At 38.6% G+C, this 25028-nt stretch overlaps 1 protein-coding gene across 1 annotated transcript in view; it reads left to right on the top strand.

The window, feature by feature from the left end:
- SGPL1 (sphingosine-1-phosphate lyase 1) overlaps window positions 1-25028 on the top strand; it is a 53630-nt gene that overhangs the window by 6706 nt on the left and 21896 nt on the right. The window contains exons 3-5 of the mRNA XM_090278150.1: window positions 14321-14486; window positions 20017-20084; window positions 23194-23341. Coding sequence (XP_090134276.1) covers window positions 14321-14486; window positions 20017-20084; window positions 23194-23341 — 382 coding nt within the window. The remainder of the gene's footprint in view (window positions 1-14320; window positions 14487-20016; window positions 20085-23193; window positions 23342-25028) is intronic.

Genomic DNA, 25028 nt, shown 5'->3' on the forward strand with positions numbered 1-25028 from the left:
GAAGGCGGGGAGAGAAAAGAGAAGAGAAATATCAATTTGTGTACCCTGACTGGTGATCGAACCCGCAACCTTGGCGTATCTGGATGATGCTCTAACCAACTGAGTTACCTGGCAAGGGCTCCCTTGCTGTTTGTTAAAAAATGTGTTACCACCTATGTGTGCAACCCTAAGTTTAGTTTTATTTTTTAACTTGATATAAATGTATTTAAATTTTTAAAAAATTTTCCTGTGTTGCTCAGATATTTGTGAGATACATACATATTGTTGGATGTAGTTTACTTCATTCATTTTCATTTCCGTAGTGTTTCACTGTATGACTACCAACCATTATTTCTCTATTCCACTGATGATGGACATTTGAGTTGTGCCAGTTTGGAGTTTATTTGAACATTACCGTTATGAACTTTCATGTACATGGCCAGTAATCACAAGTGTAAGAGTTTGTCTGGGATTTATTCTCAAGAGTGGAATTGTAAAGGCTGTACATCCTTAACTTCACTAGATAATGCCAAACTCTTCTAAGGAGGTTGATACAATTTATACTTCTAGCAGAATTCTTGTTCCCACACAGCTTGACAACTGATATTTATAAGGCTTTTTATTTTTGCCAGTTCTGTAATAGTGAAATATAATTGATTTCCATATGCATTTCCTTTATTACTAATGTGTTCTTTTAAATATTTATTGACTATTTAGATTTCCAGGTTTGTGGGTACCTTTTTAAGTCTTTTGCCTTATTAATTATTTACCTATTTCTCCTTGTAGTTCTATTAAATTTTGTTGTATATATTTTGCAGTTTTGTTACTAGGTTCATACAGATTTAAAATTGTTACATTTTACCTTACAAGTTGTGCTTTTAATCTAACATTGCTTTTTGACTTAATGTAATATAGCTACAAGAGCTTTTTATCATGAAATAGGCAAACTGTAAATGTTTGATGAATGAATGACTTGCCTTTTGTAGAGGCAGGACAGTTTTACTCTGTCTTCTGGCACACTGTTATTCGTGCCCTATTATCCCATGAATTGAATAAATTATTTTTGGAAAAAATGTAGCATTTTTTTCTTTGAAGTATAACTTTCGTACAGGAAAGGGCACAGATCCTAACTGTACAGGTCAGGAAATATTTGCACACGGATACACTGTTCTCACTGCCCAGCAAGACTGAAAAATATCCAGTATCCCAGCAGGCTCCTCACGTCCCTCCTCCCCCTTAATAACCCACCAAAGGTTATAATCCTCACTATGGTTAATTTTGCTGATTTTTGAACTTTTTATAAATGGTAACATACAGTAGATACATTTTTGTGAATGTCCTTTTTGCTCAACATTTTGTCATTTAAGATTCAGCTATGCTCTTGTGCAGCGATAGTTTTAAAAATTATTGCAGTTTCATTGTGTAAAATATCTCAATTTCTGTATTCTACCGTTTATGAGCATTTATATTTCTAGTGTTTGGCTGTTATGAGTGACACTGATGCATTCCTGAACATGTTTTTTGCTAAACATAAATAGAATAGGTAGGTCGTAAGGTATGCTGCCAAACAGGTTTCCAGAGTAGCTGTACCAATTTTTGCTCCTATAGGGTTTTCTTAACATACAAGTTTTGGATTTAGATTTGGGCAACACATTTTAAATTTCTGCACACTAAACATTACAGAGAGCACTGAGAATAGGCAGAGCATTCTAATAGGGAGGAATCTCAGACAAACACGAGAACGCCGTGATAGGCCTGCTCCTTGTCTAGCTCTGTTGCAGCAGGGACGGAAGAAGGCCAAAGGTTATATGTTAGAAATCATTTTGATGAACTTAAGATTTTAAATGCTTTCCCAAGCAGCATGGCTGTAGCAATCAACAGCAATCTATTTGGATAACTGAAATCAGGTTTACAATATGCAAAAAGAAGTAGGTAATGGATGTAACCTGTTTTATAGGTAGGTAAAGGGTCACTGCAACTTTATGATTGAATTAGATTAGTGAAGGCAAAGAGTTGAAGGAACATCTGTCTCACAAAACCGAGGAACAGCTCACCATTAACATCATTTTATTACTATAATTTGTAAGAAAATACAACAGGCATAAATCGAACTGCTGAAAACCTCCACCAGCTCTACCTTTGTGACTTGGGACCCTCTGAAAGTTGTTTCCCTTGCTGCTTACTGAAGAGGAAAGGAAAATGTTCATCATCAGAGAATTCAGAGTCATTAAATATTTAGTGTTTCTTATCTGTATTTTCTTATTACCTTTACCTCATTTAATATTCACAACAACGCTGTGAGTGGATGATGGTATCTTTTTTTTCATGTTAACTTTTTGTTGAATTATAGCAATGGCATTTATTTTTGCAGATGAGCAAAATCTGGTTGCATAGGAGGTCAGTAATGTGCCAGAATCCACACAGCTTCTAAGTGAGAGCTAACATTTGACTTGAAGCCTTTGCCTACCAGTCCAGACTTCCTAGGACACCACAGGGGCCTGTGGAACACCATTGAAACAACTCAAAGGGTCCACAGGAACAGTGAGGAGGTGTTGGTTCAGGACAGTTCTCGGCCGCTGTCATTTCACACCTCCTGGGTAGTAGCTGAGGTACATGTTTATGAATTGCCAAAGGAAGTTTAATCATTTTAGCACTTAGTGATTCTGTGCACAGACTCTTTAAAATATGTACATTTAGACAATAATGACCCTCTTTGTTTAGATTATGTATAATTGCTCTATAAATTTCTAAGTCATTGGTAGATACTTTTAGTTGCTTTTATTTGAAGTCTAAAGCTTTACTTTCTATTTCTGGGATTGCAAAGTTCCTGCTGTCTTTGGCCCATTTGGAAATTTTTTCAGAGAGGCCTTTTTTTTTTTTTTTTACATTTAAAGAAAAAGCCCTGTGAATCCAAACAATCCTAATTATTTGGTGAACATAATGGAATTGCCCCATCATAATGCTTTTTTAAAGAATGGCATAAAATCAGTGGAAATCTGGTTTTTAGTATATTTGTAGAGTTGTACAACTCTAATCACAATCAATTTTAAAACATTTTCAGATGAAGCTCCATACTTACTAGCAGTCTCTGCCTTATGTCCTCCCAATCCCCTAGCTCTAGGCAAACATCAAGTGACTTTTTGTCTATAGATTTCCTTATTCAGAACATTTCATATCAATGGAACCATAGAATACGTGGTTTTTGTGATTGGCTTTTTTTTCACCTACAGTGTTTTCAGGCTTCATCCATGTTGTAACATGGACCAGAACTCCATTTTTTTTCTATTATAGTCATACAGCTTTTCCCAGAGGATTTTAAATAATGAATATATCCAATAGTGTTTCTATTTTGTTCTCACAAGGAGCAGAGAGGGTCTCATCTTGGGTGTACCTTACATAGAATAGAATACTTTGTCATCTTAAGGCACCTTCCAGGATTCATTTTAGAGATGGGTTATTATGGGGAATATGGATCCAAGTGACTGGCCTTCAGGATGTCTTGAACTCTTTATAATTATTTGCAAGGTTTTGTGTTCCCAGGCATATTTTTTGGTTAGGGGATTGAGAATATTTTTTTTAAAGCTAAAATCATGACACTTATACATATATGAAATGAATACACATTAAAGGTTTTATTTTACTTAGAATGAGAAATCCAGACAGATGTTATAACTGGTTCAAAGGAGATGCCCAAAGAACAGACACATTATATAGATCAAGAATATCAGAATGAATATGGAATGGAGGCAAAATTAGCTTCTTCCATCGTGAAGAGGGAGCTCATTTGAACATTTACCAGACATGGCAGATTGCCTATTTATAGATGAAGATTAGTTTGCGTTGCTATCAATTATCTACATTATCAGTTTATTTACATTAGAAAATAACTTCCATATAATCATAATCAGATAACTCAGCCCTAACAATTCATAGTATTTCACTGAAAGTACACATTTTCTCCTGCACTTTCAACAGTTTATCAAAAAGTCTAAAATTCTTACAAATGTTAATTTTAAATTTAGTCTTCAGTTTTAAAAAGCAGACTTCCTGAAGGGTGTTTATATCAGTTGTCAGTTGGAGACCCAGGGATAGGTTTGAAGTTTATTCTTTTGAACAGATTTACGTGTTAGAAATCTCCAAGAAGTAGCCTTTGCACTTCTTGGCATATATTCAGTATTTCTCATCTCTAAATGCAGAATGACTGTTGAAGAGGAGATTTCTGTACTTATAACTTGCAGAGTCTAGGTAGCCTAACTCAGTGACAAAGGTAGATAATCCTATTAAGATAAGTTTGGGAAGGGAAAAACTCCATGACTACTTCCCTATTTCTGTCTGCTCAGGAAAGTCGAGACTTATCCTTTAAGTGGAAGAATATGGGATTATTTTCACTAGACCTTGCTTATTATCCAAGAAGTTCTCATGTATAGTCTTCAGATGATAATGTGCTGCTTTTATACTTCTAAAGGTAACTTCTGTGCTACTTATTGGAAGAGACTAGGAACTCGTAGCAAATTTGGCAACATTATAAATTCAAGTCTCCCTGTACAGTACTTCCCGCTGACATTTTACCTACTTTCCTTATGCTGAGAACATTCGTCGTCGGCAGCCGTCCGTCTCGAGAGACGATGGTGTAGCTTCTTAAGAGTCTATCTGCACCGCCGAGAATGGCTGTGCAGTCCGACTCAGGAGTGACATGGTATCTGTCTCCTCCCGTGTTGAATCGACATCTTGCGATGACGCTGAAGCTACAGAGCCTGGGCAGGGTAATATGGAGGGTCTGCTGTTGCCCATGCAGCAGACCCCCCCTCTCTTCGCAGCTGAAGGGTCCAAGGGAAAGACGCAGTCGATACAGCTTGGGTTCAGGTGCGCCGCAGGAGTTGCCGGTGTTGACTACAACATCAAACCGCCTTAGGGACTCCGGCTCCGGATTTTCTGTCGGGGTTTACTCCCTTAGCCTTTCCCCTGAAGAGGTATGCCGCAAGGCAGCGGAGGTTTTTTGGAGTCAGAGTTTTCCTTCTCTGATGTACCCTGACTGGAAGATCGAACCAGCGACACTTAGCTCGCAGGCCGACGCTCAATCCACTGAGCTAAACCAGCCAGGGCATATTTACCAAGAAAACCCATAATTGCTCTTACCTCTACATCCCTTAGCCTGCTCCTCTGTTTATTGAACTTAGTTTTGTGCATTTTTATTCTTGTCTACTAGTTTAAGATCCCTGTAGTGCCTTTCTTGGTGTATTTCAGAAAAGAGGTGCTCACAATCATTAGTTGACAAAATCGGCATCTGCCTTGTCCTTATCACAAGTAAATAAATGCAAAATTTTAAGCTATCATTTGGCAGTGTTTAGGACTATCAACTTTTTTGAGCTCAGAAGCTTTGATTTTCAATGAGTGTACCCTAATGACTAAAGAATATTGCATGTCTGCCTCCTTCCTGCAGCCAAGATCGTGTCACAGTGATGGTCAGGTGCTTTGTGTGAGTCTGCAGGGACAATTGTAGAGCAGTTTGATGTATATATACATGCATGTAGAATAGTACTGAGCATGTATGTCTGAGTCTTGCAGCATGGCTGAAAGGGAACCTATGGACCATTAAGCTTTTTGAGATGAACTTCTCAGATACTGGATCTCTTGACTCATGTAGTGGAATTTTGGGGGAAGTAACATGGTTTGCTGTTTACCTAAGAAGTGCTGATTCAGCCCCTTCAGACATCTCTGTGTGACAGTCACTAGTTGGAAGGCTGTCTGGTTTTGTTGCTCAATTCTGACTCCTTTGGTGACTCAAGGGAGGTTTCCCTTTGGGCTTGTGATCTGTTTTTGCTGATGAACTTTAATGCCTTTTGGGGTTCCAAAGACAATAGTGTATTCTTACCTGTTTACTTTGTACTTTGAAGTTCTGAAAGAGAATCGGGTTCAATTAGCTTTGTTTTCTGTGTTTTTAGGGCAGAAGTTAAGAATAAATAATTGACTGTTTGGATATCTTATGTATTTTAACTTCATTCCCTAACCTGAGTCTCAGTCTTTAGGTTATCATTTAATCTTAAAACATTAAGGTAGTGGGTGACCTGGGTAAAACAGGTTTTTCTTTTCCTCAACAGCCCATTCCTGCTTTAAAGCTCGGATTTCTGGCTCTTCTGGAAAAGCTATTGAGGGTTGAATCGTGCAGTTGTCAGAGGTGAGGAAAGTGGGGGGAGGAGGAAAACAAATTCTTTCTTCTCTGCAGCATCACAGGGTGGAAGGTTTTGATTTCATTAATATCTGGTCAAGGAATAAATATTATCCAGGACCAATCATTTGATCTCATTTATCAAATGTGTGGCGCCCTGAGTTTAACACTTCCAGGAAAGATTGGTGAGGTCTTTTTACCTCCTGTCAAAGAGACGAATAGTCACCAAGTTTGGTGATTAGGTCTCAGTAATGTGTTAGGTCAAGTATTGAGTAATTATTTTACAAAAGAAGGGGATGGGGAAAGAGGGCACATTAGAATGTAGAGAAACTGTTCTTAACCAAGAGTGCCTGTCAGAATCACCTGGGGGAGCTTTTCCAAAATATATTTTTCCAGGCTCCACTCTACACTTACTGAACCATTGGGTGGGGTATTCTCAGAAAAGCTCCCTGGATGATTTTGATGCACGCCATTGGTTTAGTGGAAAGAGAATTGAATACGTAGTTAGATTCTGGTGGGACCTCTCCATCTGGTTTGACCCTAAGGAAGGCATGTTTTGGCATTAGTCTTTGAGCCTCAGTTTCTTAATCAGTGAAAAGGATTGGGTAAGGTGGTCTCTCAGGTTCTTTGAACAGCAACATTTTGTGATTTTTGAAGACAACTCTCCTGAAGTACCTTTCAAATTAATTTCTTTTGGTCTTTCTTTTGGAAGCTGAGAGAAGAATGAGGTTTGCAGCTTGAGAAAGCTGCTGAATAGCTGTTCACACTTCGAAAGCACTCAGTGTCTGTAGGACAGTGTTCAGATCACTTGGCATGTTTTTCTTAGTTGGGAGAGTAGTGAAGCTGTGACTCTTAGTTTGGCTCCTGGAATCATCTAGATGATGTGACTATGAGAACTGTCTTCTGAAAGTGTGTGTCACTGATAGTTTGGCTCTGGAAAGTTGGGGTATGGAAAATGTAGTGGAAAAAAACAATGCATTTTGAGCCAGAAGGTTTGAGTCCTGGCTCTGCTGTTTCCAAGTTGTGTGCCTTTGGGCCTCGGTATCTTCATCTGTGAAGGGTGGAGAGTAGTCGTGACCCGAACTTTAACTTCCCTTTCAACTCTGATGGCCTGTGACATGATGTATCTTGTGTGCTCATCAGAAGTGTGCCGGTGTGTGCAGTCTGGTTACAAATAACCAGCCATTGTCCTCTGCAGGTTTGAGTCACTGCCACTGGGAGAGATGAGGGGTGGGGAGGAGGTGGAATCTCCCTGGGATCTAATGAAACAAGCTGCCATAAGTATATGCAGTGTTTCACTTTAGTTGAATAAATGTTGAGTTTCTACCATGTTGAAGATGCCATTTTAGGTAGTGTAGGAGATATAAAAATTATGTCCTTCCTCTTTTTGTATTCTTATCAGTCCCTGGTACCATAAGAGAGTTCAGATGTTAAAATAATCGTTTGTTTATTCTCCCACACCAGGGTAGAGTCCTTTCCCTCTAGGACAGGTAAACTCAGTGCAGTTGGCTAATGCCATTTGGTGCTGATTAACTCTTGAAAAATAACCTAAATTTTAGCCTGCAGATATTTGGCATATTAGAAATGCAGAGAAGACACTGCGATGATAAGAAAATGAACTTTTTGTAAGGAAGTAGCTTTCCCAGAATCCTGATTTTACGACGACTCTACAGTGATATTATTAGGTTTACTGTCCTGAATTTTTTCTCTAGTGAGTGACAGGCTTATACTTGGAGCTCAGGTTGTGTTGTGGCCAGCGGTCTGCCTTTGGACAAAGCAGGAAGTTTAGAGGTACAAGTTGTTATTGAAGCCAAAGGAAACTAGCTTGTGTGCACTTTAGTTTTGACCATACATCATTAGAAGACCTTGTTCTTTGGCAAGGAATCTGTCTCAGTTCAGAAATTATTAGGGTGGATCAGTGACAACGGAAATGTTTTTCTTTGATGTTTAGCCTAATTTCTTTTTTCATGTAGAGGAACAAGAAGGAGAAATTACTTTGGAATGTCTTGTTGGTTCCTCTGCTTGGCTTTACAGCTCTTTGGTGCTCTTCTTTTAGTCGTATTCCTCCAGGTAGGTTTAGATGTTTACAGTGTTTTGAAGCCCCCCTGAGTGGTGGTTCCAGAAGTCTTGGATTCAGCTTGGAGTGTGAAGTCCTGGGTGTTAGTCCTGGCTCAGCTATTTCCCACTCAGTTTGCCATCAAGCAAGTCACTTAACCTTTCTCGACTTGCTTTTCCCACCCATAACTCTTCATTCTTAACCTAAGAGCCTCATGAGGTTATAAAGTACAAATGAAATAATATGAAAGATGTTCAAAATTTTTAAGTTGTGTAAATATTACCATGTTTTCACTACAAATAAATAATGCTTTTATGTGCTTCATCCTTTTTTTTTTTAAGTATATTTTATTGATTATATTGTTACAGTAGTTCCAATGTGCTTCATCCTTTCCTGTGCATGTTTGTCCTCGTCCCTGTGGCCTTCTCTTTGTCAGACAGTTCTCTTCCCTCTGTAATCAGGTGGTCACCTAGTCTTTGAGTTTTAAAGGGAAGAGAAGGTTTTAAGTGAAGCATACTGGTGAACTCATTTCTGTAAAATAGTGCTGTGTACATGGTGGGTGCTCCGGAAGTCCTTGTCGAATGATGGAAACCCTTCACAGCAGTCGGATGTTGGTGGCAGTGGCAGCTTTGTGGGGTGCATCTCCTCTTAGGATGGAGTGGTAGGCGGTTTCGGGGGCTGCCTGGGGGTGGGGGCTGCCGTTGTTCTGAGTAATACGAAGGCAGATGGTTAGCCCCTGTAAATAAGGATTGTTACGATTTGCGTTAGCTCCAAGGGAAGAAGCACCATCCAGTGTGGGTCTGGAAATGACTGCCAGGTGGCTTTATCTTTTAGTGATGCTCATTTTTAGAATGTTTCTTCTGGTATAAATTGGTAATTAAGAAATTTAATGGGGAAGGATCACTGCCTAATTGGCAGTTGGTTAAGTATAGTACTAGTTCTCAAAGAAGTTTTTCTTGTGCGGAGAGAGGTGTGGGTAGTGCCAGTGTGGGAAGTTTGCTTATAGAATCTTGTTCTGTTGGAGGGATTCAGGGACTGAAAGGGATTAATTCACATCGTTGGGGATAGCTGTGGGCTGCTACCAATAGGAAAGTAACTTGTGATTGAAGAATTCTGAATTTCCATTGACTTAGTTACTTTATCACATCATAATCCTGGCCTCACAAAAATGTTAAGAGACTAAATCATAAGTATAAAAAGCACCAAGATTGTGTTGAGTGGAAAATAATCTTAGTGTTAACTTTCTTTGCAGCATTGCACGACCACATTCTAAACTCAAGGAAGCCAGGAGTGAAATCACTCTAGGGCGCTCATTTCAAACTTGAAGGTTATGGTCTATGTAGAAGGACACAGAATCAATGTAGTAGGATTAAGCGTTTAAAAAAAGAAGGAAGCCATAGAAATGTGAGTGCATCAAAATAATAAGGTGTTAGGTGTTATTTTGAAACTGTTGTTCTGGTTTTATGTCTTTTGGTTGCTATATGTCGTAAGATATGTTTCTGTGGGACTATATCGGAAAAGTTTGAAACTCATGGATCTAACAAGTCACATGCCCCAGATTTACAGAACTCGTGGACTTTCACTGTTGTGTCTTGCTTCCTTGAAGTAATTTGGGTGCTGAAAGAGTTTATTATGTTTAGGAATTGTAAGTACTAAACTCCCATAATCTAGCAGCTGTCTAATAATGAGGAGGATTATTGAGTACTATTTTGATGTCTTTTTTTAGGTATCAGCTAACACCTAAATCATTAGAATAAAATAGCTTCTTAACATGGTTAATATTTTGAATTCCATATTACTAAGGTTCTTTTTTTTTTTTCCTGTAATAATATCCTTTCAAAAGATTTATGGTATTCTTTACTGTCATTTTATATATATTCATTGGGCAAAGTATTTTTTTTCTCTAGAAGGATACATTTCTTATTTTATAACAAAGTGTGAAGGAAAGAATGCTTTATTTGGGGAAATTTTTACCAAAACTACTGTTCTGTTAAGCAAGGGCTGGAGATAACCCCCCCCACACACACACACACACTTACAGACACGTACAGATACAGTTTATTTATTTGGTGATGATTATTTTGTGTTCCTTCTAGATAAAGAATTGGAGGCACAGATTGGTGAAATAATTTGCCAGGAATTACACAGGAACATAAATTGTGAAGAGAAAACTCTTGGTTATGGCACTGGATCATAATGTGTTAAGCTGTCCTTTACCTATGAACACTGAAAATAAAGAATTAGAAGAGTACTGAGTAATGAATTAGTTAGAAGGCTTGGGTTCCTAGTCTCCATTCTGCACTAGCCTGTCTGTTTAAGCATAGGCATGCCATTTCATGTTGGGGCCGCTGTAGGTAGAGTGAAAATGTGGACTTGATCCATTCAGCATTTAGATTGTTGCTTCCCAAAGGACTGGAGTATTGCATCAGGACCCATCCTGGGGTTTGTGCTGTTTGCAAGGCCCTAAGGAACTGCCTCGTTTTTTTTTTTTTTTTTTTTCCAGGGAGATAATATACATCACCCCACAGAGCCCAATAATGCAGTGATGTGAGTTGCTTCTTCACTGGGGACTGAGCCCAAGCTGTTTGTAGTAACCAAGAAAGATCTTGGCATGAGGCCAGGGGATGTGATTTCTGTGACCAGCTAGTTGCCTACTCAAAAAGCTTGCTAGGATCCATCCAAGAATGGTTTCTTCTGTCTTTAGAGTAAGGGAACATAGGACTATCTCCTGTTAAGGACTTTGAAACCAAGGACTCCCATTATCTTCTTGTAGCAATTACCAAGAAAGTATATTATTGCTGAATATAATCTTATAGATGTTAGCAAGGAATTCCTTTTTATCTTAATAAGCTTAAAAAATTAGTTTGCATTTGCTAATTTTTCACCGTCTCCCTAATGCTACTTATATTGCTTTATTGTTCAGTGCTATGAAGAGTTGATAATATCTACAATCATTTTTTCACATTGGTAATAACCTCTATTTTCTGGGTGAATTAGGAACTGTATCACCAGAGGAAAAGCTGACCTGAATGACTGTTCTTTCATCATCCCATTCATACTCACTATTTAACCATTTGGTTTGATCACAGTTTTAACACTATAAGATTCTTGATACTGATGGAAATCCTGACATTTGTTTGATGGTGGACTCCTCTGGTCTTTCTTCAGGTTTTGACTGCCACTTCCACTGCTGCTGGTGTGCAGGATTGAGGTTATTGATAGCAACAGTGGGCTCTAGGGAATGGCCACCAATTGTAGATAAGCCATGTTTTCATGGATTGCCCTCTTGGGAACCTAGTACTTGGCTAATGTTAATTACCTTATGTCACAGCCTAATTGCTGAGGGTGTAAATGTTTTCAGCAAACATTTGTTGAGCACCTGTCCTTCTTCTAAGCTTTTCATGCACCTATTAGACATTGTGTGTAGATACCCAACAGGAACATAACTCAAAAGATAATCTTCTACCTTCTTCGTCTACCCTTCCTGTTCTGGTCTACCATGGTTAATTTTGACACCCCATACTCAGTCTCTCAAACTTGAACTTGAAAACTTAGAATTATCTGTACTCTTCTCACTCCATCCTTTTTATATCTAATAAGTTATTGAACGCTGTTTGTTCCACCGTCAAAAATGTTCATACTGCTTTTTGTCCCCAGTGTTATACTGTTTAATGTCAAACTCAGTTTATTATTCCCCTGGACTGTTTCGATAGTCCTCTTAATTAAAATTTTTGTTTCTAATTTCTGCCCTCCTTTTCTTGATCTCTCACCAAGTTATCTTTCTTTTTTATTTTCTGGAAATTTTTCTATATAGTTCATTCAGATTTATCTTCTTTTTAATGCTATTAAAATGCATATACTGTGATCCCTCATTTATCGCGGGTATTATGTTCTAGACTCACCCTGCGACAGGTGAATACCTGCGAAGTAGGAACCTTACCTTTATTTTAGTATTTATACTTATTTTAAGACTTTATAAACCCTTCCCACACACTTATAAACCATTCCCAGTCCCTTATTAACCTTTCCCACTCCCTTACTAATCTTTTCCACACTTTTATAAACACTAGTTATGTTCTTAAACATATTCTACACTCTTAAACCTACATAACTTTAACAGCATATGTATAAAGTACTGCAAAATCCTATGATATAGTGAAAAATCTGCGATAAATAATTAAATATAATATTTTTAAAAATCCCGCAATACAGTGAGGCTGCGATAAGTGAACTGAGATGTAGAGAGGGACTACTGTATTAGTTTGTTTAACCGTTCCTCTATGAACGGACATTTTTTTATTTATATTTTTTCTTCCATTACAGGGAATACTGACGTGAGTGTCCATACATAGGTGAAAGGTGCCAAAGTGTACATTTAAAATGTTAACAGACACCAGCAAATCACTTTACAAAAAGTGCCTATTGATTTATGCTCCCATTTTTCACGCCTTTTTTTTCAAGACCATTTGTAATCTGGACTTAGTGTACTTCTCCCAGCCTCAGTGCTCTCTTTGACATATTTACTCATTTATTGTCAGCCACTGTCCTAGTTTCTATTTGGTACAAATTGTGTGCCAGGCACTCTCCTGTTGTTGGGGACTTAGTACTGGCTAAGGCAAATAGGGTCCCTGCCCTCATCGAGCCCACCCTCCTGCCACACGAAGTTTTTGCAATTCCAAGATTCCTTTTATGCATTTACAGCTACTTTTCTCTCTTCTTGATATGGCTTTTTCTTCTTTAACTTAACTGCCTAGAGAATTTTCTTTGATCATTCTTTTACCTTTTTGACCAGCTTAGATTTTATCCTGTCATATTATCCTCATCTCCTGTTAGATAGAGTTAGGTAGGCCTTCCTCAGTGGGTTCTTAACACCTCACATTTTTTTTATAGTGTTTATGCTGAAGAGTTTTAATTATTTGATACATATGCATGTGCCTGTGTATACAAGTATGTGTGTATGCACATGCACACACACAGAGACCTCTCCCATTAGAGTATGAGTTCAGTAAGGGCAAGCACCTGTGATATTTACCCTAATCCTCCCCCAGCTTAATGCCTTAAACACTGGAGATGCTTAATAAATGTTGAATAAGTGAATGAATAACAAACTATCTGATAAACTTATTTTGTACAGGGCACTATGGGGGCTTGTAAATATGAGTAAGACCATCTTCAAGGACTAACCTTGTAGTCAGGGAGATAAGAAACCGATGAGTAGACTGCATGATGATTCATGATAAGCTCTTTGAAGAGGCACAAATGAGTACTTGAGAATTTAAAGGAAGAGGTGAATTCTCATGTGTGGGATATTCTGGTAAACTTGGAGATGAGATGATTTTTTTCTTGGTTGTGCCAGGTATTGTGAGGGACACACATAGTGTTAAGATATGTCCCTGGCTTTAAGAGTTTTTTAGTCAAATAGGGCCTGAGGGCAGAGATTGGCATTCTGTGGTTTATGGACCAGATCAGACTGGCTGCCCATTTTTGTACAGTCTATGAGCTAAGAATGATAGTTTGCATTTAAAAAATTGTTTTTATAAAAAATATTTGGTGATATGCGAAATTACATGAAATTCAAATTTTAGCTAATTTTAGCAATTAACTTTTGTTAGAACACAGCCACATTATTTTGTTTACCCACCGTCTATGACTGCGTTTGTGCTACAACAGCAGAGCTGAGTGGTTGTGACCAATACTGTTTGACCGGCAGTGCCTAAAGTATTTACTCTGGCCTTTTATAGAAACAGCCTGCCGACCCCTAGGTTAGAAGGTGGAGAAGATCCACATACAGTCAAAGAAGAGAAAAACATTTTTAGTGAGAGGATTAGTTTGAGTTAAGAGCGTGGGACTGAAGCTTTAGAGCTGAAATGATGACCTAGCTTGACCTTTTATTTTACAGAGTAGTCAGAAGATCAAAAATCTTGTCAAAGTCCACATGATTTGTACACCAGAGTGACTGGAGCAGAATCTTTAGGACTTTAGAGGGAGATAAGATTATTGCTAGGCTAGGGCCAGATCATCAGTGGCCTTGTCCTTGAAAAATGAGAGTTGAAGAACAAACTTAAGAAAAGACTTCCTTTCTCTGAATGTAATATTTCTTCTTTCTCTTGTATTTCTAGAAGGCCTTTGAGCCCTACTTCGAGATTTTGGAAGTGTATTCCACAAAGGCCAAGAATTATATAAATGGCCATTGCACCAATTATGAACCCTGGCAGCTAATTGCATGGAGCGTCGTGTGTACCCTGCTGATAGTCTGGCTATATGAGTTTGTCTTCCAACCAGAGAGTAAGTATACTGTCCTCTCTGTAAAGGTACAGTGGAGGTTCACTAGCTTTGGAACTTTTGCTGATGGATTAGACTAATATCTTGCCTTTTGGTTTGGGTCTGATTTTTAAAATTTATTTAAATGGGAAGTGGGACATTGTCTTCTGACTGGTCAAGTTATAATAGGACTGCTTATGTTGATTGTTTTTGGACTTGGCAGCTTACGTAAAAACTTAAGAAATGAGTCATTGTAAGGATCCACAGATATCCCAGAGTGCGGCTTAAACCTTCTTTAGTTTTACCTTCTTGTCTAGAATGTAATTGTGCCACCTGGAGGTTTCAAAGCAGGAATCTCTTGCTTTCATTTTAGGCCATCCTTTCAAAATTAGGTGAAATTGGGACAGCACTCATGCTTGGGCATTACAGTGTCTGCCACGTGCCAGGCACTGTGCTAGGCTCTGGGACTGGCTACATAAGTAATAGAGGGTCCCTGTCTTCTTGCAGTTGAACTTCAGATGTCAGGGGACAGTGCACTCTGAGCTTCCTGGGTAGTGCCTCAGGGAGCTAATTGACATGGGGAAGAGGAAGCCCATTCTCTGAGTATAGATGAGAGGTCTGTTAGCGATCAGTGTGTAAATCCTCCATCCTTCCTAAGGTCCTGCCCACCCCACCCCTCCAAAAACCAACCAAACAAACAAAAACCCTGGTTGCTTGTTTCCTCCTTGTGAGTTCTTCTTCTCCCCTGCACTTGTGTGTGGACGGTATGAGGCAGGCGAGGTGGCGGGTGTTCTCTCGCACTCCCTGCGCTCCTTTTTCACTTTGGGTAGGCTGTCCCCGTTAACTTCCCTGGGCTGAGCAACCAGTAACATTGAAGAGATTTGCTTGTCATTTCTCATTTGTTTAAAATTTCCCCAACTATTTTTTTCCTGATAATGTCTGTTTGAAAGGGCTCTCTGGCTGTATTTTTTCCGCTTTTCTTTCTCTTCCCCCAGGAAAGTAAAATTAGAAACTAAATTCTCTTTTATCTCTATCATGGAGATAGGCATTGAGCCATTCTAGTATCTTGTGTGGTAAAATTAGTTTGCTCTAGCTTTAAGAACCCAGTCCTCAGTTTCTGCTCCTAGTCCTTGCAATATTTTCTTTACTTTTTGGTTTTTTTTTTTGAGAGAGAGAGAAACCAGTTTGTTGTTCCACCCACCGATGCATTCATTGGTTGGTTCTTGTATGTGCCCTGACTTGGGATTGAACCCACAACTTGGTGAATTGGGACCACACTCTAAATAACTGAGCTACCGACCAGGGCCCCTTGCAAGATTTTCTCATAAACTCTGAGAAATTAGACTGACCCTTCTGCTGCATCTGCCCTGTGGTTTGGAAATGGACAAACTGTTGTCTTCCTTCTCAGGTTATTAGTTTCCCAGGAAGCATTTGATTCGGTGGTGCTCACCATCCTGCCCTTCCAGGAGAAATGACCTATTCCAGAGGACTCTAAGGAGTAGCAATAAACGTACTTTTCTGTATGTCTTTTTTTATTGTGATAAGATATACGTGCATAAGATAAAGTTTACCTTTTTCCCCATTTTTAAGTGTACAGGTCAGTGGCATTAAGTCCATTCACATTGTTGTGCAGCCACTACCGCCATCCCTCTCGAGAGCGACACTCTGTCCCTGTTAAACAGTTACTCCTGTTTCCTTCTCTCCCCAGCTCCTGACAGCCTCTGTTCTATGTGCTTTTCCTTTTAAGGTGCTGCATTTGTAAAACCAGATGAAAGTTACAGATTTGTATTTCTTTGCTCTGATTCATATTCGCTGTAGGTGTGTACTTCTATTTCTAGTTATGCAGCCCATGGTGCCCGTACACATTTTGCCCAATTGGTAGTAGAAGCGTAGCCATCTTAGGTCCTTTAGGGTTCAGAAAAGAATATGCTGGTCTTAGAACATTCCCTGAGAAAATTAATAGTAGCAGGGTGAGAATGATATGTACCACCTAAATCTTTGATTTCAGGCCATTTCAGTTGTTTTATTTTTAATAATGTTTTCTTTTATTATTACAGAAGTAGTATATGTTCATTGTAGAAAATCAGATGTAGATAAGCCAGGAGAACAATATTAAAATCTTGCTACCTAACTCTAACCACTATTTATGTGTCTATATTATGTGTGCATACAAAATGTAGTTTTTGTAGGTTAAAAATTGTTGCATATTGGCAGTTTCATATAGTTTCACACATACACACATGCAACACACTTCTTATTTTGTAGCTTCCAACTTGAATTTTAGATACATAAAAATGTCTTCCCTCCAGACATTGGAGAGCCTTTTCATAGAAGTGCCATTTATTTTTTCCAGAACCTTGCTCATGTAGAAGTATTTATTCTACATATCACTGAACAATCAAGTTCTTTTTAGTACATTGCCCTAGAGGAGTCTAAAGTCTGGACTAGTGATAAACTTCGCTAATCTTGAACCTGAATTCTTCTCTGAAGGAGAAAGGGTAATTTTGAGAGCACAGGATGAATGCCAGGGTAGATAAGAACTAGAAGCAGCAGGAGGAATGGGGTGGGAGGGTGTGCAGGGGTTAGCAGCTCTCTTAGGTGTCTCTTCGTTATTTCTGCTGTGTGATTATCAGCTCAAATCCTTACAACTTGGTGTTGATTTTAACTGAGATTGTCCATAGTTCATCAACAGAAATCAGTTAGGTGGTAGGAGTGTGTGATAACGCTCTTGTGATTTCTAGCCCTGACAACACCCTTAAGTTCGCTCCCTCACAATAAAATGGGCATTATAATACCTGCCTTACCTAGTCACAGGGTAATATGCGGATTGAGTGGCAAAATTTGTGTGAAAGGAATTCATGAACTGTAAAGAGCCATGCATTGTTGTTCTTACACTGACATTTCCTATTTTATTACCTTAACATATTCTAACTACTTTCTGTACCTCTGGGAGCTTTTACTTTTGAGATCATCTTTTAAGGTCATAACCACACGGTCTTTTCATTTTTAATTTCTCCATCTCTAATTCTGTATTCTGTTCTTTGTACCCTATACCATTTTATCCCACCTCATTCACCAGATTAATTTATTCTTTTCTTCTCCATCTACTCTACTTTTGGATACCTGACTCAGTTTGCTGATTTTTGGACCTCTTTCCAGCTCATTAATTAATTATTTCACTTATTAAATAAGGAAGTAGTTCTGAATATTTACAGTTTTAACGTTGTTAGAGATACAGTTGACCCTTGAACAACGTGGAGTTAGGGGGCTGACACCTGCACAGTCATAAGTCCATATACAGTATAACTTTTGATTCCCCCAAAACTTAACTACAGTCCCTTGATATCTTTGGGGAATTGGTTCTGGGACCCCCAGTGGATACCAAAATCAGTGGATGCTCAAGTCTCTTATATAAAATTACATAGAACAGTGCATACAGTTGGTCCTCCACATCTGCAGATTGCCAGCTGCGGATCGAAAGTACAGTTTTTGATCCACAGTTGGTTGAATCCATGGATGTGAAACCCAAGGATATGGAAGGCTGTATATTTCAAAATATCTGTGTATAAGCGGACCCACACAGTTCAAATCTATGTTGTTCACATGTCCATTATAGTCAAATAACAAGCAGCTTAAATATCTAATACTGAGTTATACTCATTTGATGGACTATTATAACAACATTCAAAAGTATGTTTAAGAAGAATTTTTAATGTTGAAAATGCTTAAAGTGCGAACAATAATCAATATTGAACATCCAGTAAGATCTCATTTACATATTACAATGTGTAGAACACGGGACTGAAAGGAAATACTTCAGAATTTAAACAAAAAGGGAATTATAGGTAAGTGGTTTCAATCCTTTTGTCTTCTTATTTAGTCTGTGTCTTAGTTACCTGGGTTTGTCCCAGATATTTAGAATGTTGACCACAGTGCTAGGCACTAGAGAGTGAAGTAGAAAGACAGGGATGCAACCTAAGTAAAAACAAGAAGTAAAGATGCAAGACTTCGTATGTGAATACCAAAAGAAGGTACATGCGTATTCTGTTATTGAGAGTGCAGTCCTTGCAGCCAGAGAAATTGGAATGCCCAGGTAGCCTAGGAATGCAGTGAAAGTTCATGTTCAGTTCCTGCCTTGCATGAATGCTAGGTCTAGATTCCTTAAGCACATTTGGGGTAACTGAAAATCTATATTACGCATTTGAAGCAGCATAGAATCCTGGGAGCTTAGGACTAGAAAAATCAAAGACTTCACCTAAATCCCTGCTCCATCACTGATTTGATCCATTGCCTTGAGCAGTTATTCATGCTTTGATGCATTGTTGTCTTTGAATAGTAGGTAGTATCTTCTATGCCAATGTCAAAATCTTGTTGTCAGAGTCAGTTGAGATCCACTGAATGTAAATTCATTAGAGTAGAATAGTTATTTCGGTGCCATGTATTTGTAATTATTATAATTAACAGGATCAGAATTCCATATTTTTCCTAATGTACTTCCTGACAGAATGGAGTCTGATTGGTGTCACAATATTGAAGGCCTTTTTAGGTCCAGAAAACGTTAGGATGGGTGTTGAATGAGAGGCTGGAGCCTAGATCCTAATAAAAGCCTGTGTTGGTCATTTGTTTTGTGGGAGTGAAGAGAAATGTTGGCCTCTGTAAACCTTGGAAAGATAAAAAACTCTGGACTACATGTCATTTGACCCAACAGTTCTGTTTCTGGGAATTTATCCTGTAGGTATTCTCTTACGTATGTAGTATGGTACATGTTACAAGCTTATTTCAGCATGATTTGTAATAGCAAATATTAGAAACAACCTAAGTGTTCCAACAAGGGGCAAGTTAAATAAATTATGGTGCATCGATACAATGAAATACTCTACAGCTTTTTAAAAATGAGTGAGGAAGCAGGGGTCTTTAAAAGAATATTTCTAAGTAGAAAAAGAAATTCTAATACAGTGCTAGACTATACTACCTTTTGTGTAAAAATAGAGACAAATAAGAATAGATCTTTATTCTTGCTTGTATATACATAAGAAATTCTAGAAACTAATAGTAAGGTTTACCTGGGAGTACAATGAGGGTCTGGGGTAGATGAGAAACTTTTAACCCTCTATATGCATATTTATTTTTAACGTTTTGAACTATGTAAATATTTTATTTAAAAAATTAAATTTAGCCCTGGCTGCTGCGGCTCAATGGATTGAGCATTGGCCTGCAAGCCAAGTGTCGCTGGTTCGATTCCCAGCCAGGGCACATTACTAGGTTGCATGTCAGGTCCCCAGTTGGGGACGCGAGTGAGAGGCAACCACACAGTGATGTTTCTCTCCCTCTCTCCTTTCCCCCTCTTTAAAAATAAAATAAATAAATAAATAAATAAATAATTTTAAAAAATTAAATTTAAAAGGTTTTTTATTCTAAAGGCAAGAAACTCTTCCTTTGCGATCGGAAGGCAAGTGAGACTGCAGACGATGTAACTGAATAGTTCATGCATCATGACTAGCATATTATATCCATGAAAGTTTATTGGGATAATAGAACCATTTGTTTCTTACAGGTTTATGGTCAAGGTTTAAAAAGAGATGCTTTAAGCTCATCAGAAAGATGCCTATTATTGGTCGCAAGGTAAGTGGAATCTGTATACATCTTCTGCCTTACCCCACCCCCATGGTTATACCTCTTTCTTTTTATTTACTCAACCTAGTATTCTCAAGGGGGAGGTGTGATTTTGTCCTCCACCTCCAAGGAACATTTGACAATGTTTGAAAATATTTTTGGTTATCACAGCTGGAGGGGACTGCTGTTGGCATCTAGTGGATATAGGTCAGGGATGCTGCTAAACATCCTACCGTGCACCGGACAGCTCCCCCACAACAGAGAATTGTCTGGCTCCACGTGGCAGCAGCCCTGAGATTGAGAAACCTGGCTTAACCTTTTCTCCAGCACATGTGACTAAAGGAGAAAAGACATGTCTGTCAAGAACTTGAAATTAGAAAACTTGTCAGAAGTGACGTGATGCTATTGGGAAATATTTGCCTGGGCTGATTTTTAGGTATTTACGTATGTGGGGGTTGGGTGCTTACATGGTTTAGATCAGGGTTGGCAACATTTTTTGTAAAGGGCTAGATATGAAATATTTTAGGCTTTGCAGGCCATACCAAGACTTTCACCAACTCCTCAACTCTGCCCTTGGAGAGGGATTGCAGCGATAGGATCACAGCCTAAGGAAAGAGCCTGGCTCTGTTCCAGAGAATCTTTCTTTACAAAAATAGGCATAGGCCAGATTTAGGTTGTGGTTTGCTGATTCCAGGTTTAGAAACTCAGATAACAGAGCTATTCTCTTGCTCTTTGTACCTATCCATAGTCTAGTATGTTCCCTTCACTGTATCTTCTCTGCCCTCATCCACACTGAGGATAAGATAGTCACCTCTGTCCCCTTTCCCCAGGCTCTTAATCACAGGTGGAGATAAACAGGGCAGGCCCCATCCCAAGCTTTAAGGCAGGTGCCTGAGTTCTTGATATCTTCATCTCACCCAGTACTTGCCCTTCACCTCAGCTTCCCTTTAGTCTTTCTTTTACTTTTGGCTTGCAATTTGCTTTTCTTGCCAGGCCAAAAAAGAAGTCAGGTATCTTTAGCCTTTGACTGAAATCCATTCAGACCACTGAACTAACTCTCCCAAACTTATGTTATTTTCAGATTAATTTCCTGTGGGGAAGTAGAAGTAATAAATGGGATGGAGATGGGGCATGAGATTAGATACGCTTTTATTTTACCTCAAATTATTTTAAGCCCCCAAATTAAGTTGGCTTTGATCATTATAGAATAAAGGGTAGGAGAAGAGGGAAGATATATAATGGATAGACTGGCTCACAAAGGATATTGCATTTCCTCATATCAGTCCCTGTATTTTTTCTGCCCTTATTCTTCATGCTTTTCTCTTTCAATTTCAGATTTTGATACAATCCTAGAGTTTCAGAACCCATTCTTAAATTTATAAACTAACAGAATTGGAAGGGACTTAGAAACTGTGTAATTAATCATGTTTAATTCTTTTTAGAAGCAGATTTTGAGGTTCAGAGACATAAAGTTATTTGCGTGAGCATATGTGCATCTGTCTTGTTCATTCACTTATATTCACTTATTCAGCACATGTTACTAAGCGCCCGCTCCATGGCAGGTATTATTCTGGGTGCAGTGGTGAATAAGACCAAGTCCTTGCCCTGTGGAACTTACATTTTAGTAGGAAAGACAAAATAAATAAGTAAACAAATACATAAGATTTTTATTTTGAAATAAATGCTTTGAAGAAATTAAAACATGATAGAGGATCTGAGGCAAGAATGAGGGACGGGAAGTACTTGCTATGCTTTCTAAGATAACTCATCATTTTGTGTCTTGTTTTATTTTATTACAACAGTATAGTTTGTGCGTGGAAGTTCAGCTTTTATAGCTTGTTTCTATTACATGCTTGCCACTTACACAGCATACTTCTTTATTTAGAACTTAAACATTATCTTCGTGTTCATCACATGCCCAAGAATGCCTGTCAGTGCCTGTCTGTTACTGTTGTCCATATATTTTAAAGGAGTGGCTTTCCCCGTGGATTCATTGAGGGCCACATCTAAGAAGACCCTCTTATATTCTAATAATCCAGAGCTAGAGATGAGAAAATCTGAATGTTTGGATTGAGAACTTGGGCATCTTGCTGAAACCATATCACCGTAACGCAGATTGTAGCCAGTCATCCCTAAACCTACCACCCAAACATCTCTTATCACAGATAGTAGCCCCTGCCATTCTACCTCTTTACTCTGCTCCCCTCCCCACTCCACCCCTAGCACCTTTCAATACCTTTTATTTTCTGTTTCTGCTGCTAAAAGTAAGCTTCATGAAAATATAACTTATCCCTACTGTGTACCGCCTCAGTTTGTTTTGCCCACTGTGTATTTCTGGCTCATAGTAGTAGTTCCAGAAATATTTATCGAGTGAGTGAATGAATAAAAGAAAATATCCCAGAACCTGTTGCTATGAGGATGGAAAAGAAATAACTGTAGTTATTTCTTTGTGCTAAATTATGTAGCAGAAAGGACTTTTAGCTCCTGGCACTAAGGGTCAAACAGTACAAGCTGTCCACAACCTGAGGAGCTAGAAAACAGTCTTCCTAGCACTGCCCGGGATAGCCTGAGCTTATATGTTGGGAGTTGTATAGGCCTCCAGAGTCCTCCCCTGCTCTCTACATTCTGCATGTCTTTTGAAGGAGCTCATCACTTGCACCAGCACCAGAATTCCTTTTACTGCTGCTTGGCCTGTTTTCTGGTGACTGTCTATGGCTCTGTCTTTGACTTTTTAACCGATACACTGTAGCTGCTTACCAGGGCAGGAGCAAGGTCCAAATATTGCCCCCAAAGAAGTGCTGACATTAGCAAATGCAAACCAAGTAAAGCAGTGGTAATGTCGACATGGCAGAGGAAGGGGGTTGGGGATTGAGTGCATCTTTGACCTTTAGAGAAGAAGTTGACCTTCCAGACTTCTAAGAAAGTGTTGCAGATGCCAAAATATAGTTGCACAGTCAGACTGTCACCATATCTCCTTAAGAAAGAACACCCTCCTTTCTCTGTAATATGTGTGTGGTGCCCAGCTGTTGGGAGTTGACTTGGTGTCATAACAGGTTTTTTTATTCTCTATACTATATTCTTCCATCTCCATGTTAATTTTGTTTTTCTTACCTTGGAGATCCAAGATGCGTTGAACAAGGCCAAGGATGATATTAACAAGAACATGGCATTTCTGAAAGTGGACAAAGACTATGTGAAAGTTCTGCCCTCTCAAGGTCTGAGCTCGGCTGCAGTTCTGGAGAAGCTCAAGGAGTACAGCTCTATGGGTATGATTCTCGGCAAAAGCATGCATGCTACCTACTTCATTAACCCAGCTAGGGCCGTCAGCTGTGCTTGTGAAGGTTAAGAACAGTTCCGCCCTGGTATTTACATGCTCAGGAGGGCCCACTCCTTCTCCCAAACATTTACTTTTGTATTTTAAAAATTATATTTAGATTCATCCTTCATCCATAAAACAAATCTCAGAGACAGTGGAACTTGGTTTCGTTTCCTTTTGTAAACTGAATAAAACAGATACATTTGTTTTTTAAAAAGAGAATATGTGTAATAAAAATGAAATACAGATCCGTTATTGTCACATCTTTCTAAATGCAAAAAATAAAAAGCCACTATAATTCTTTCATCAAAAGATAAACACAGATTTTGTAGATATATGTATATCAGAATATTAATAGTGTTTTTATGTAATAAACATACACAAGTATATATATGTATTGGGAGGATAAATGTGCCAAGTCCAAGTAGCTTGATGTTTAAGAGTAAGGCCTGTGGAAGCAGCCTGGATTCCCATCCTGGTTTGGCCACTGAAAGTATTACCTTGAGTGAGTTACTTAACTTCTCTATGCTTCAGTTTCTGTCTCTCTACAATGGGAGTAATAATATTTACTTGAAAGAATGATTATAGAGATTAAATAAGATATACATGTAAATGTAGAATACCTGGCATATAGAAAGTACTCAATAAGTGTTAATTATTATGAACACAATAAAAGTTAATTATTATGAGCATAGATTAAGGTCATATTATGAATACTTTAAAAGAGTAAGCTTTTTAGTTTGGCATAATTTCAGATTTATAGAAAATTTGCAAAGATAGTAACATAGATTTCCTATATACCCCTTACCTAGCTTCTCCTGGTTTGAACATTTAAAATAACATTGTCGCCCTGGCTGCTGTGGCTCAGTGGATTGAATGTTGACCTGCGAGCCAAGTGTCTCTGGTTCGATTCCGAGTCAGGGCACATGACTAGGTTGCATGTCAGGTGCCCCGTTGGGGGTGCAAGTGAGAGGCAACCACACAGTGATGTTTCTCTCCCTCTCTTTCTCCTTTCCCCTCTCTCTAAAAATAAATAAGTAAACAAACAAACAAATAAATAAATTATTAAAAAATAAAAAATAAAATAACATTGTCAAAACTAAAGTATTAACATTGGTACAGTGCTGTTAACTGACTACAAATTCTATTGTGATGTCACTAGTTTTTTCCATCGATGTCCTTTTTTATGTTCTAGGACCCAACCCAGGATACCATGTTGCATTTCAAAAAATAATTTTAGACCACCTAATTGAACTGTGTTGAGTTTTTGATGTTGGCTGGTGCAAAATTAGATACAGTCTGTGATTTATAGATGATACAAAGCAGGGATTAGCACTCTGAAACCTGCATGTTAAAAATTTCTGTGGTGATGAGGGCTGGTTGATGCCCCCGTATTTCCTTCCCTTCCATTTAAGTCACTATCCATTGCCATACTCTGTAGCACCAGTAAAAGAACAGGAAGTGAAACCCTATATCCTATTTTTGAAAGTCTGATGACCTCTGATCTGAGACACACCTCATACAGAGCAGTGTCCTCTAAGGAAAGAAGGGAAGTCCAGCTGGCAACAGTCCAGAGTTTGGCAGATTGGGTGAGATTGAGGAATTAGTCTGGACATTCACTACTCAGCCCTCTGCTC

Source organism: Furipterus horrens, unplaced genomic scaffold, assembly GCF_987537825.1.
Source record: "Furipterus horrens unplaced genomic scaffold, mFurHor1.1.pri manual_scaffold_5, whole genome shotgun sequence".
NCBI lineage: Eukaryota > Metazoa > Chordata > Mammalia > Chiroptera > Furipteridae > Furipterus > Furipterus horrens.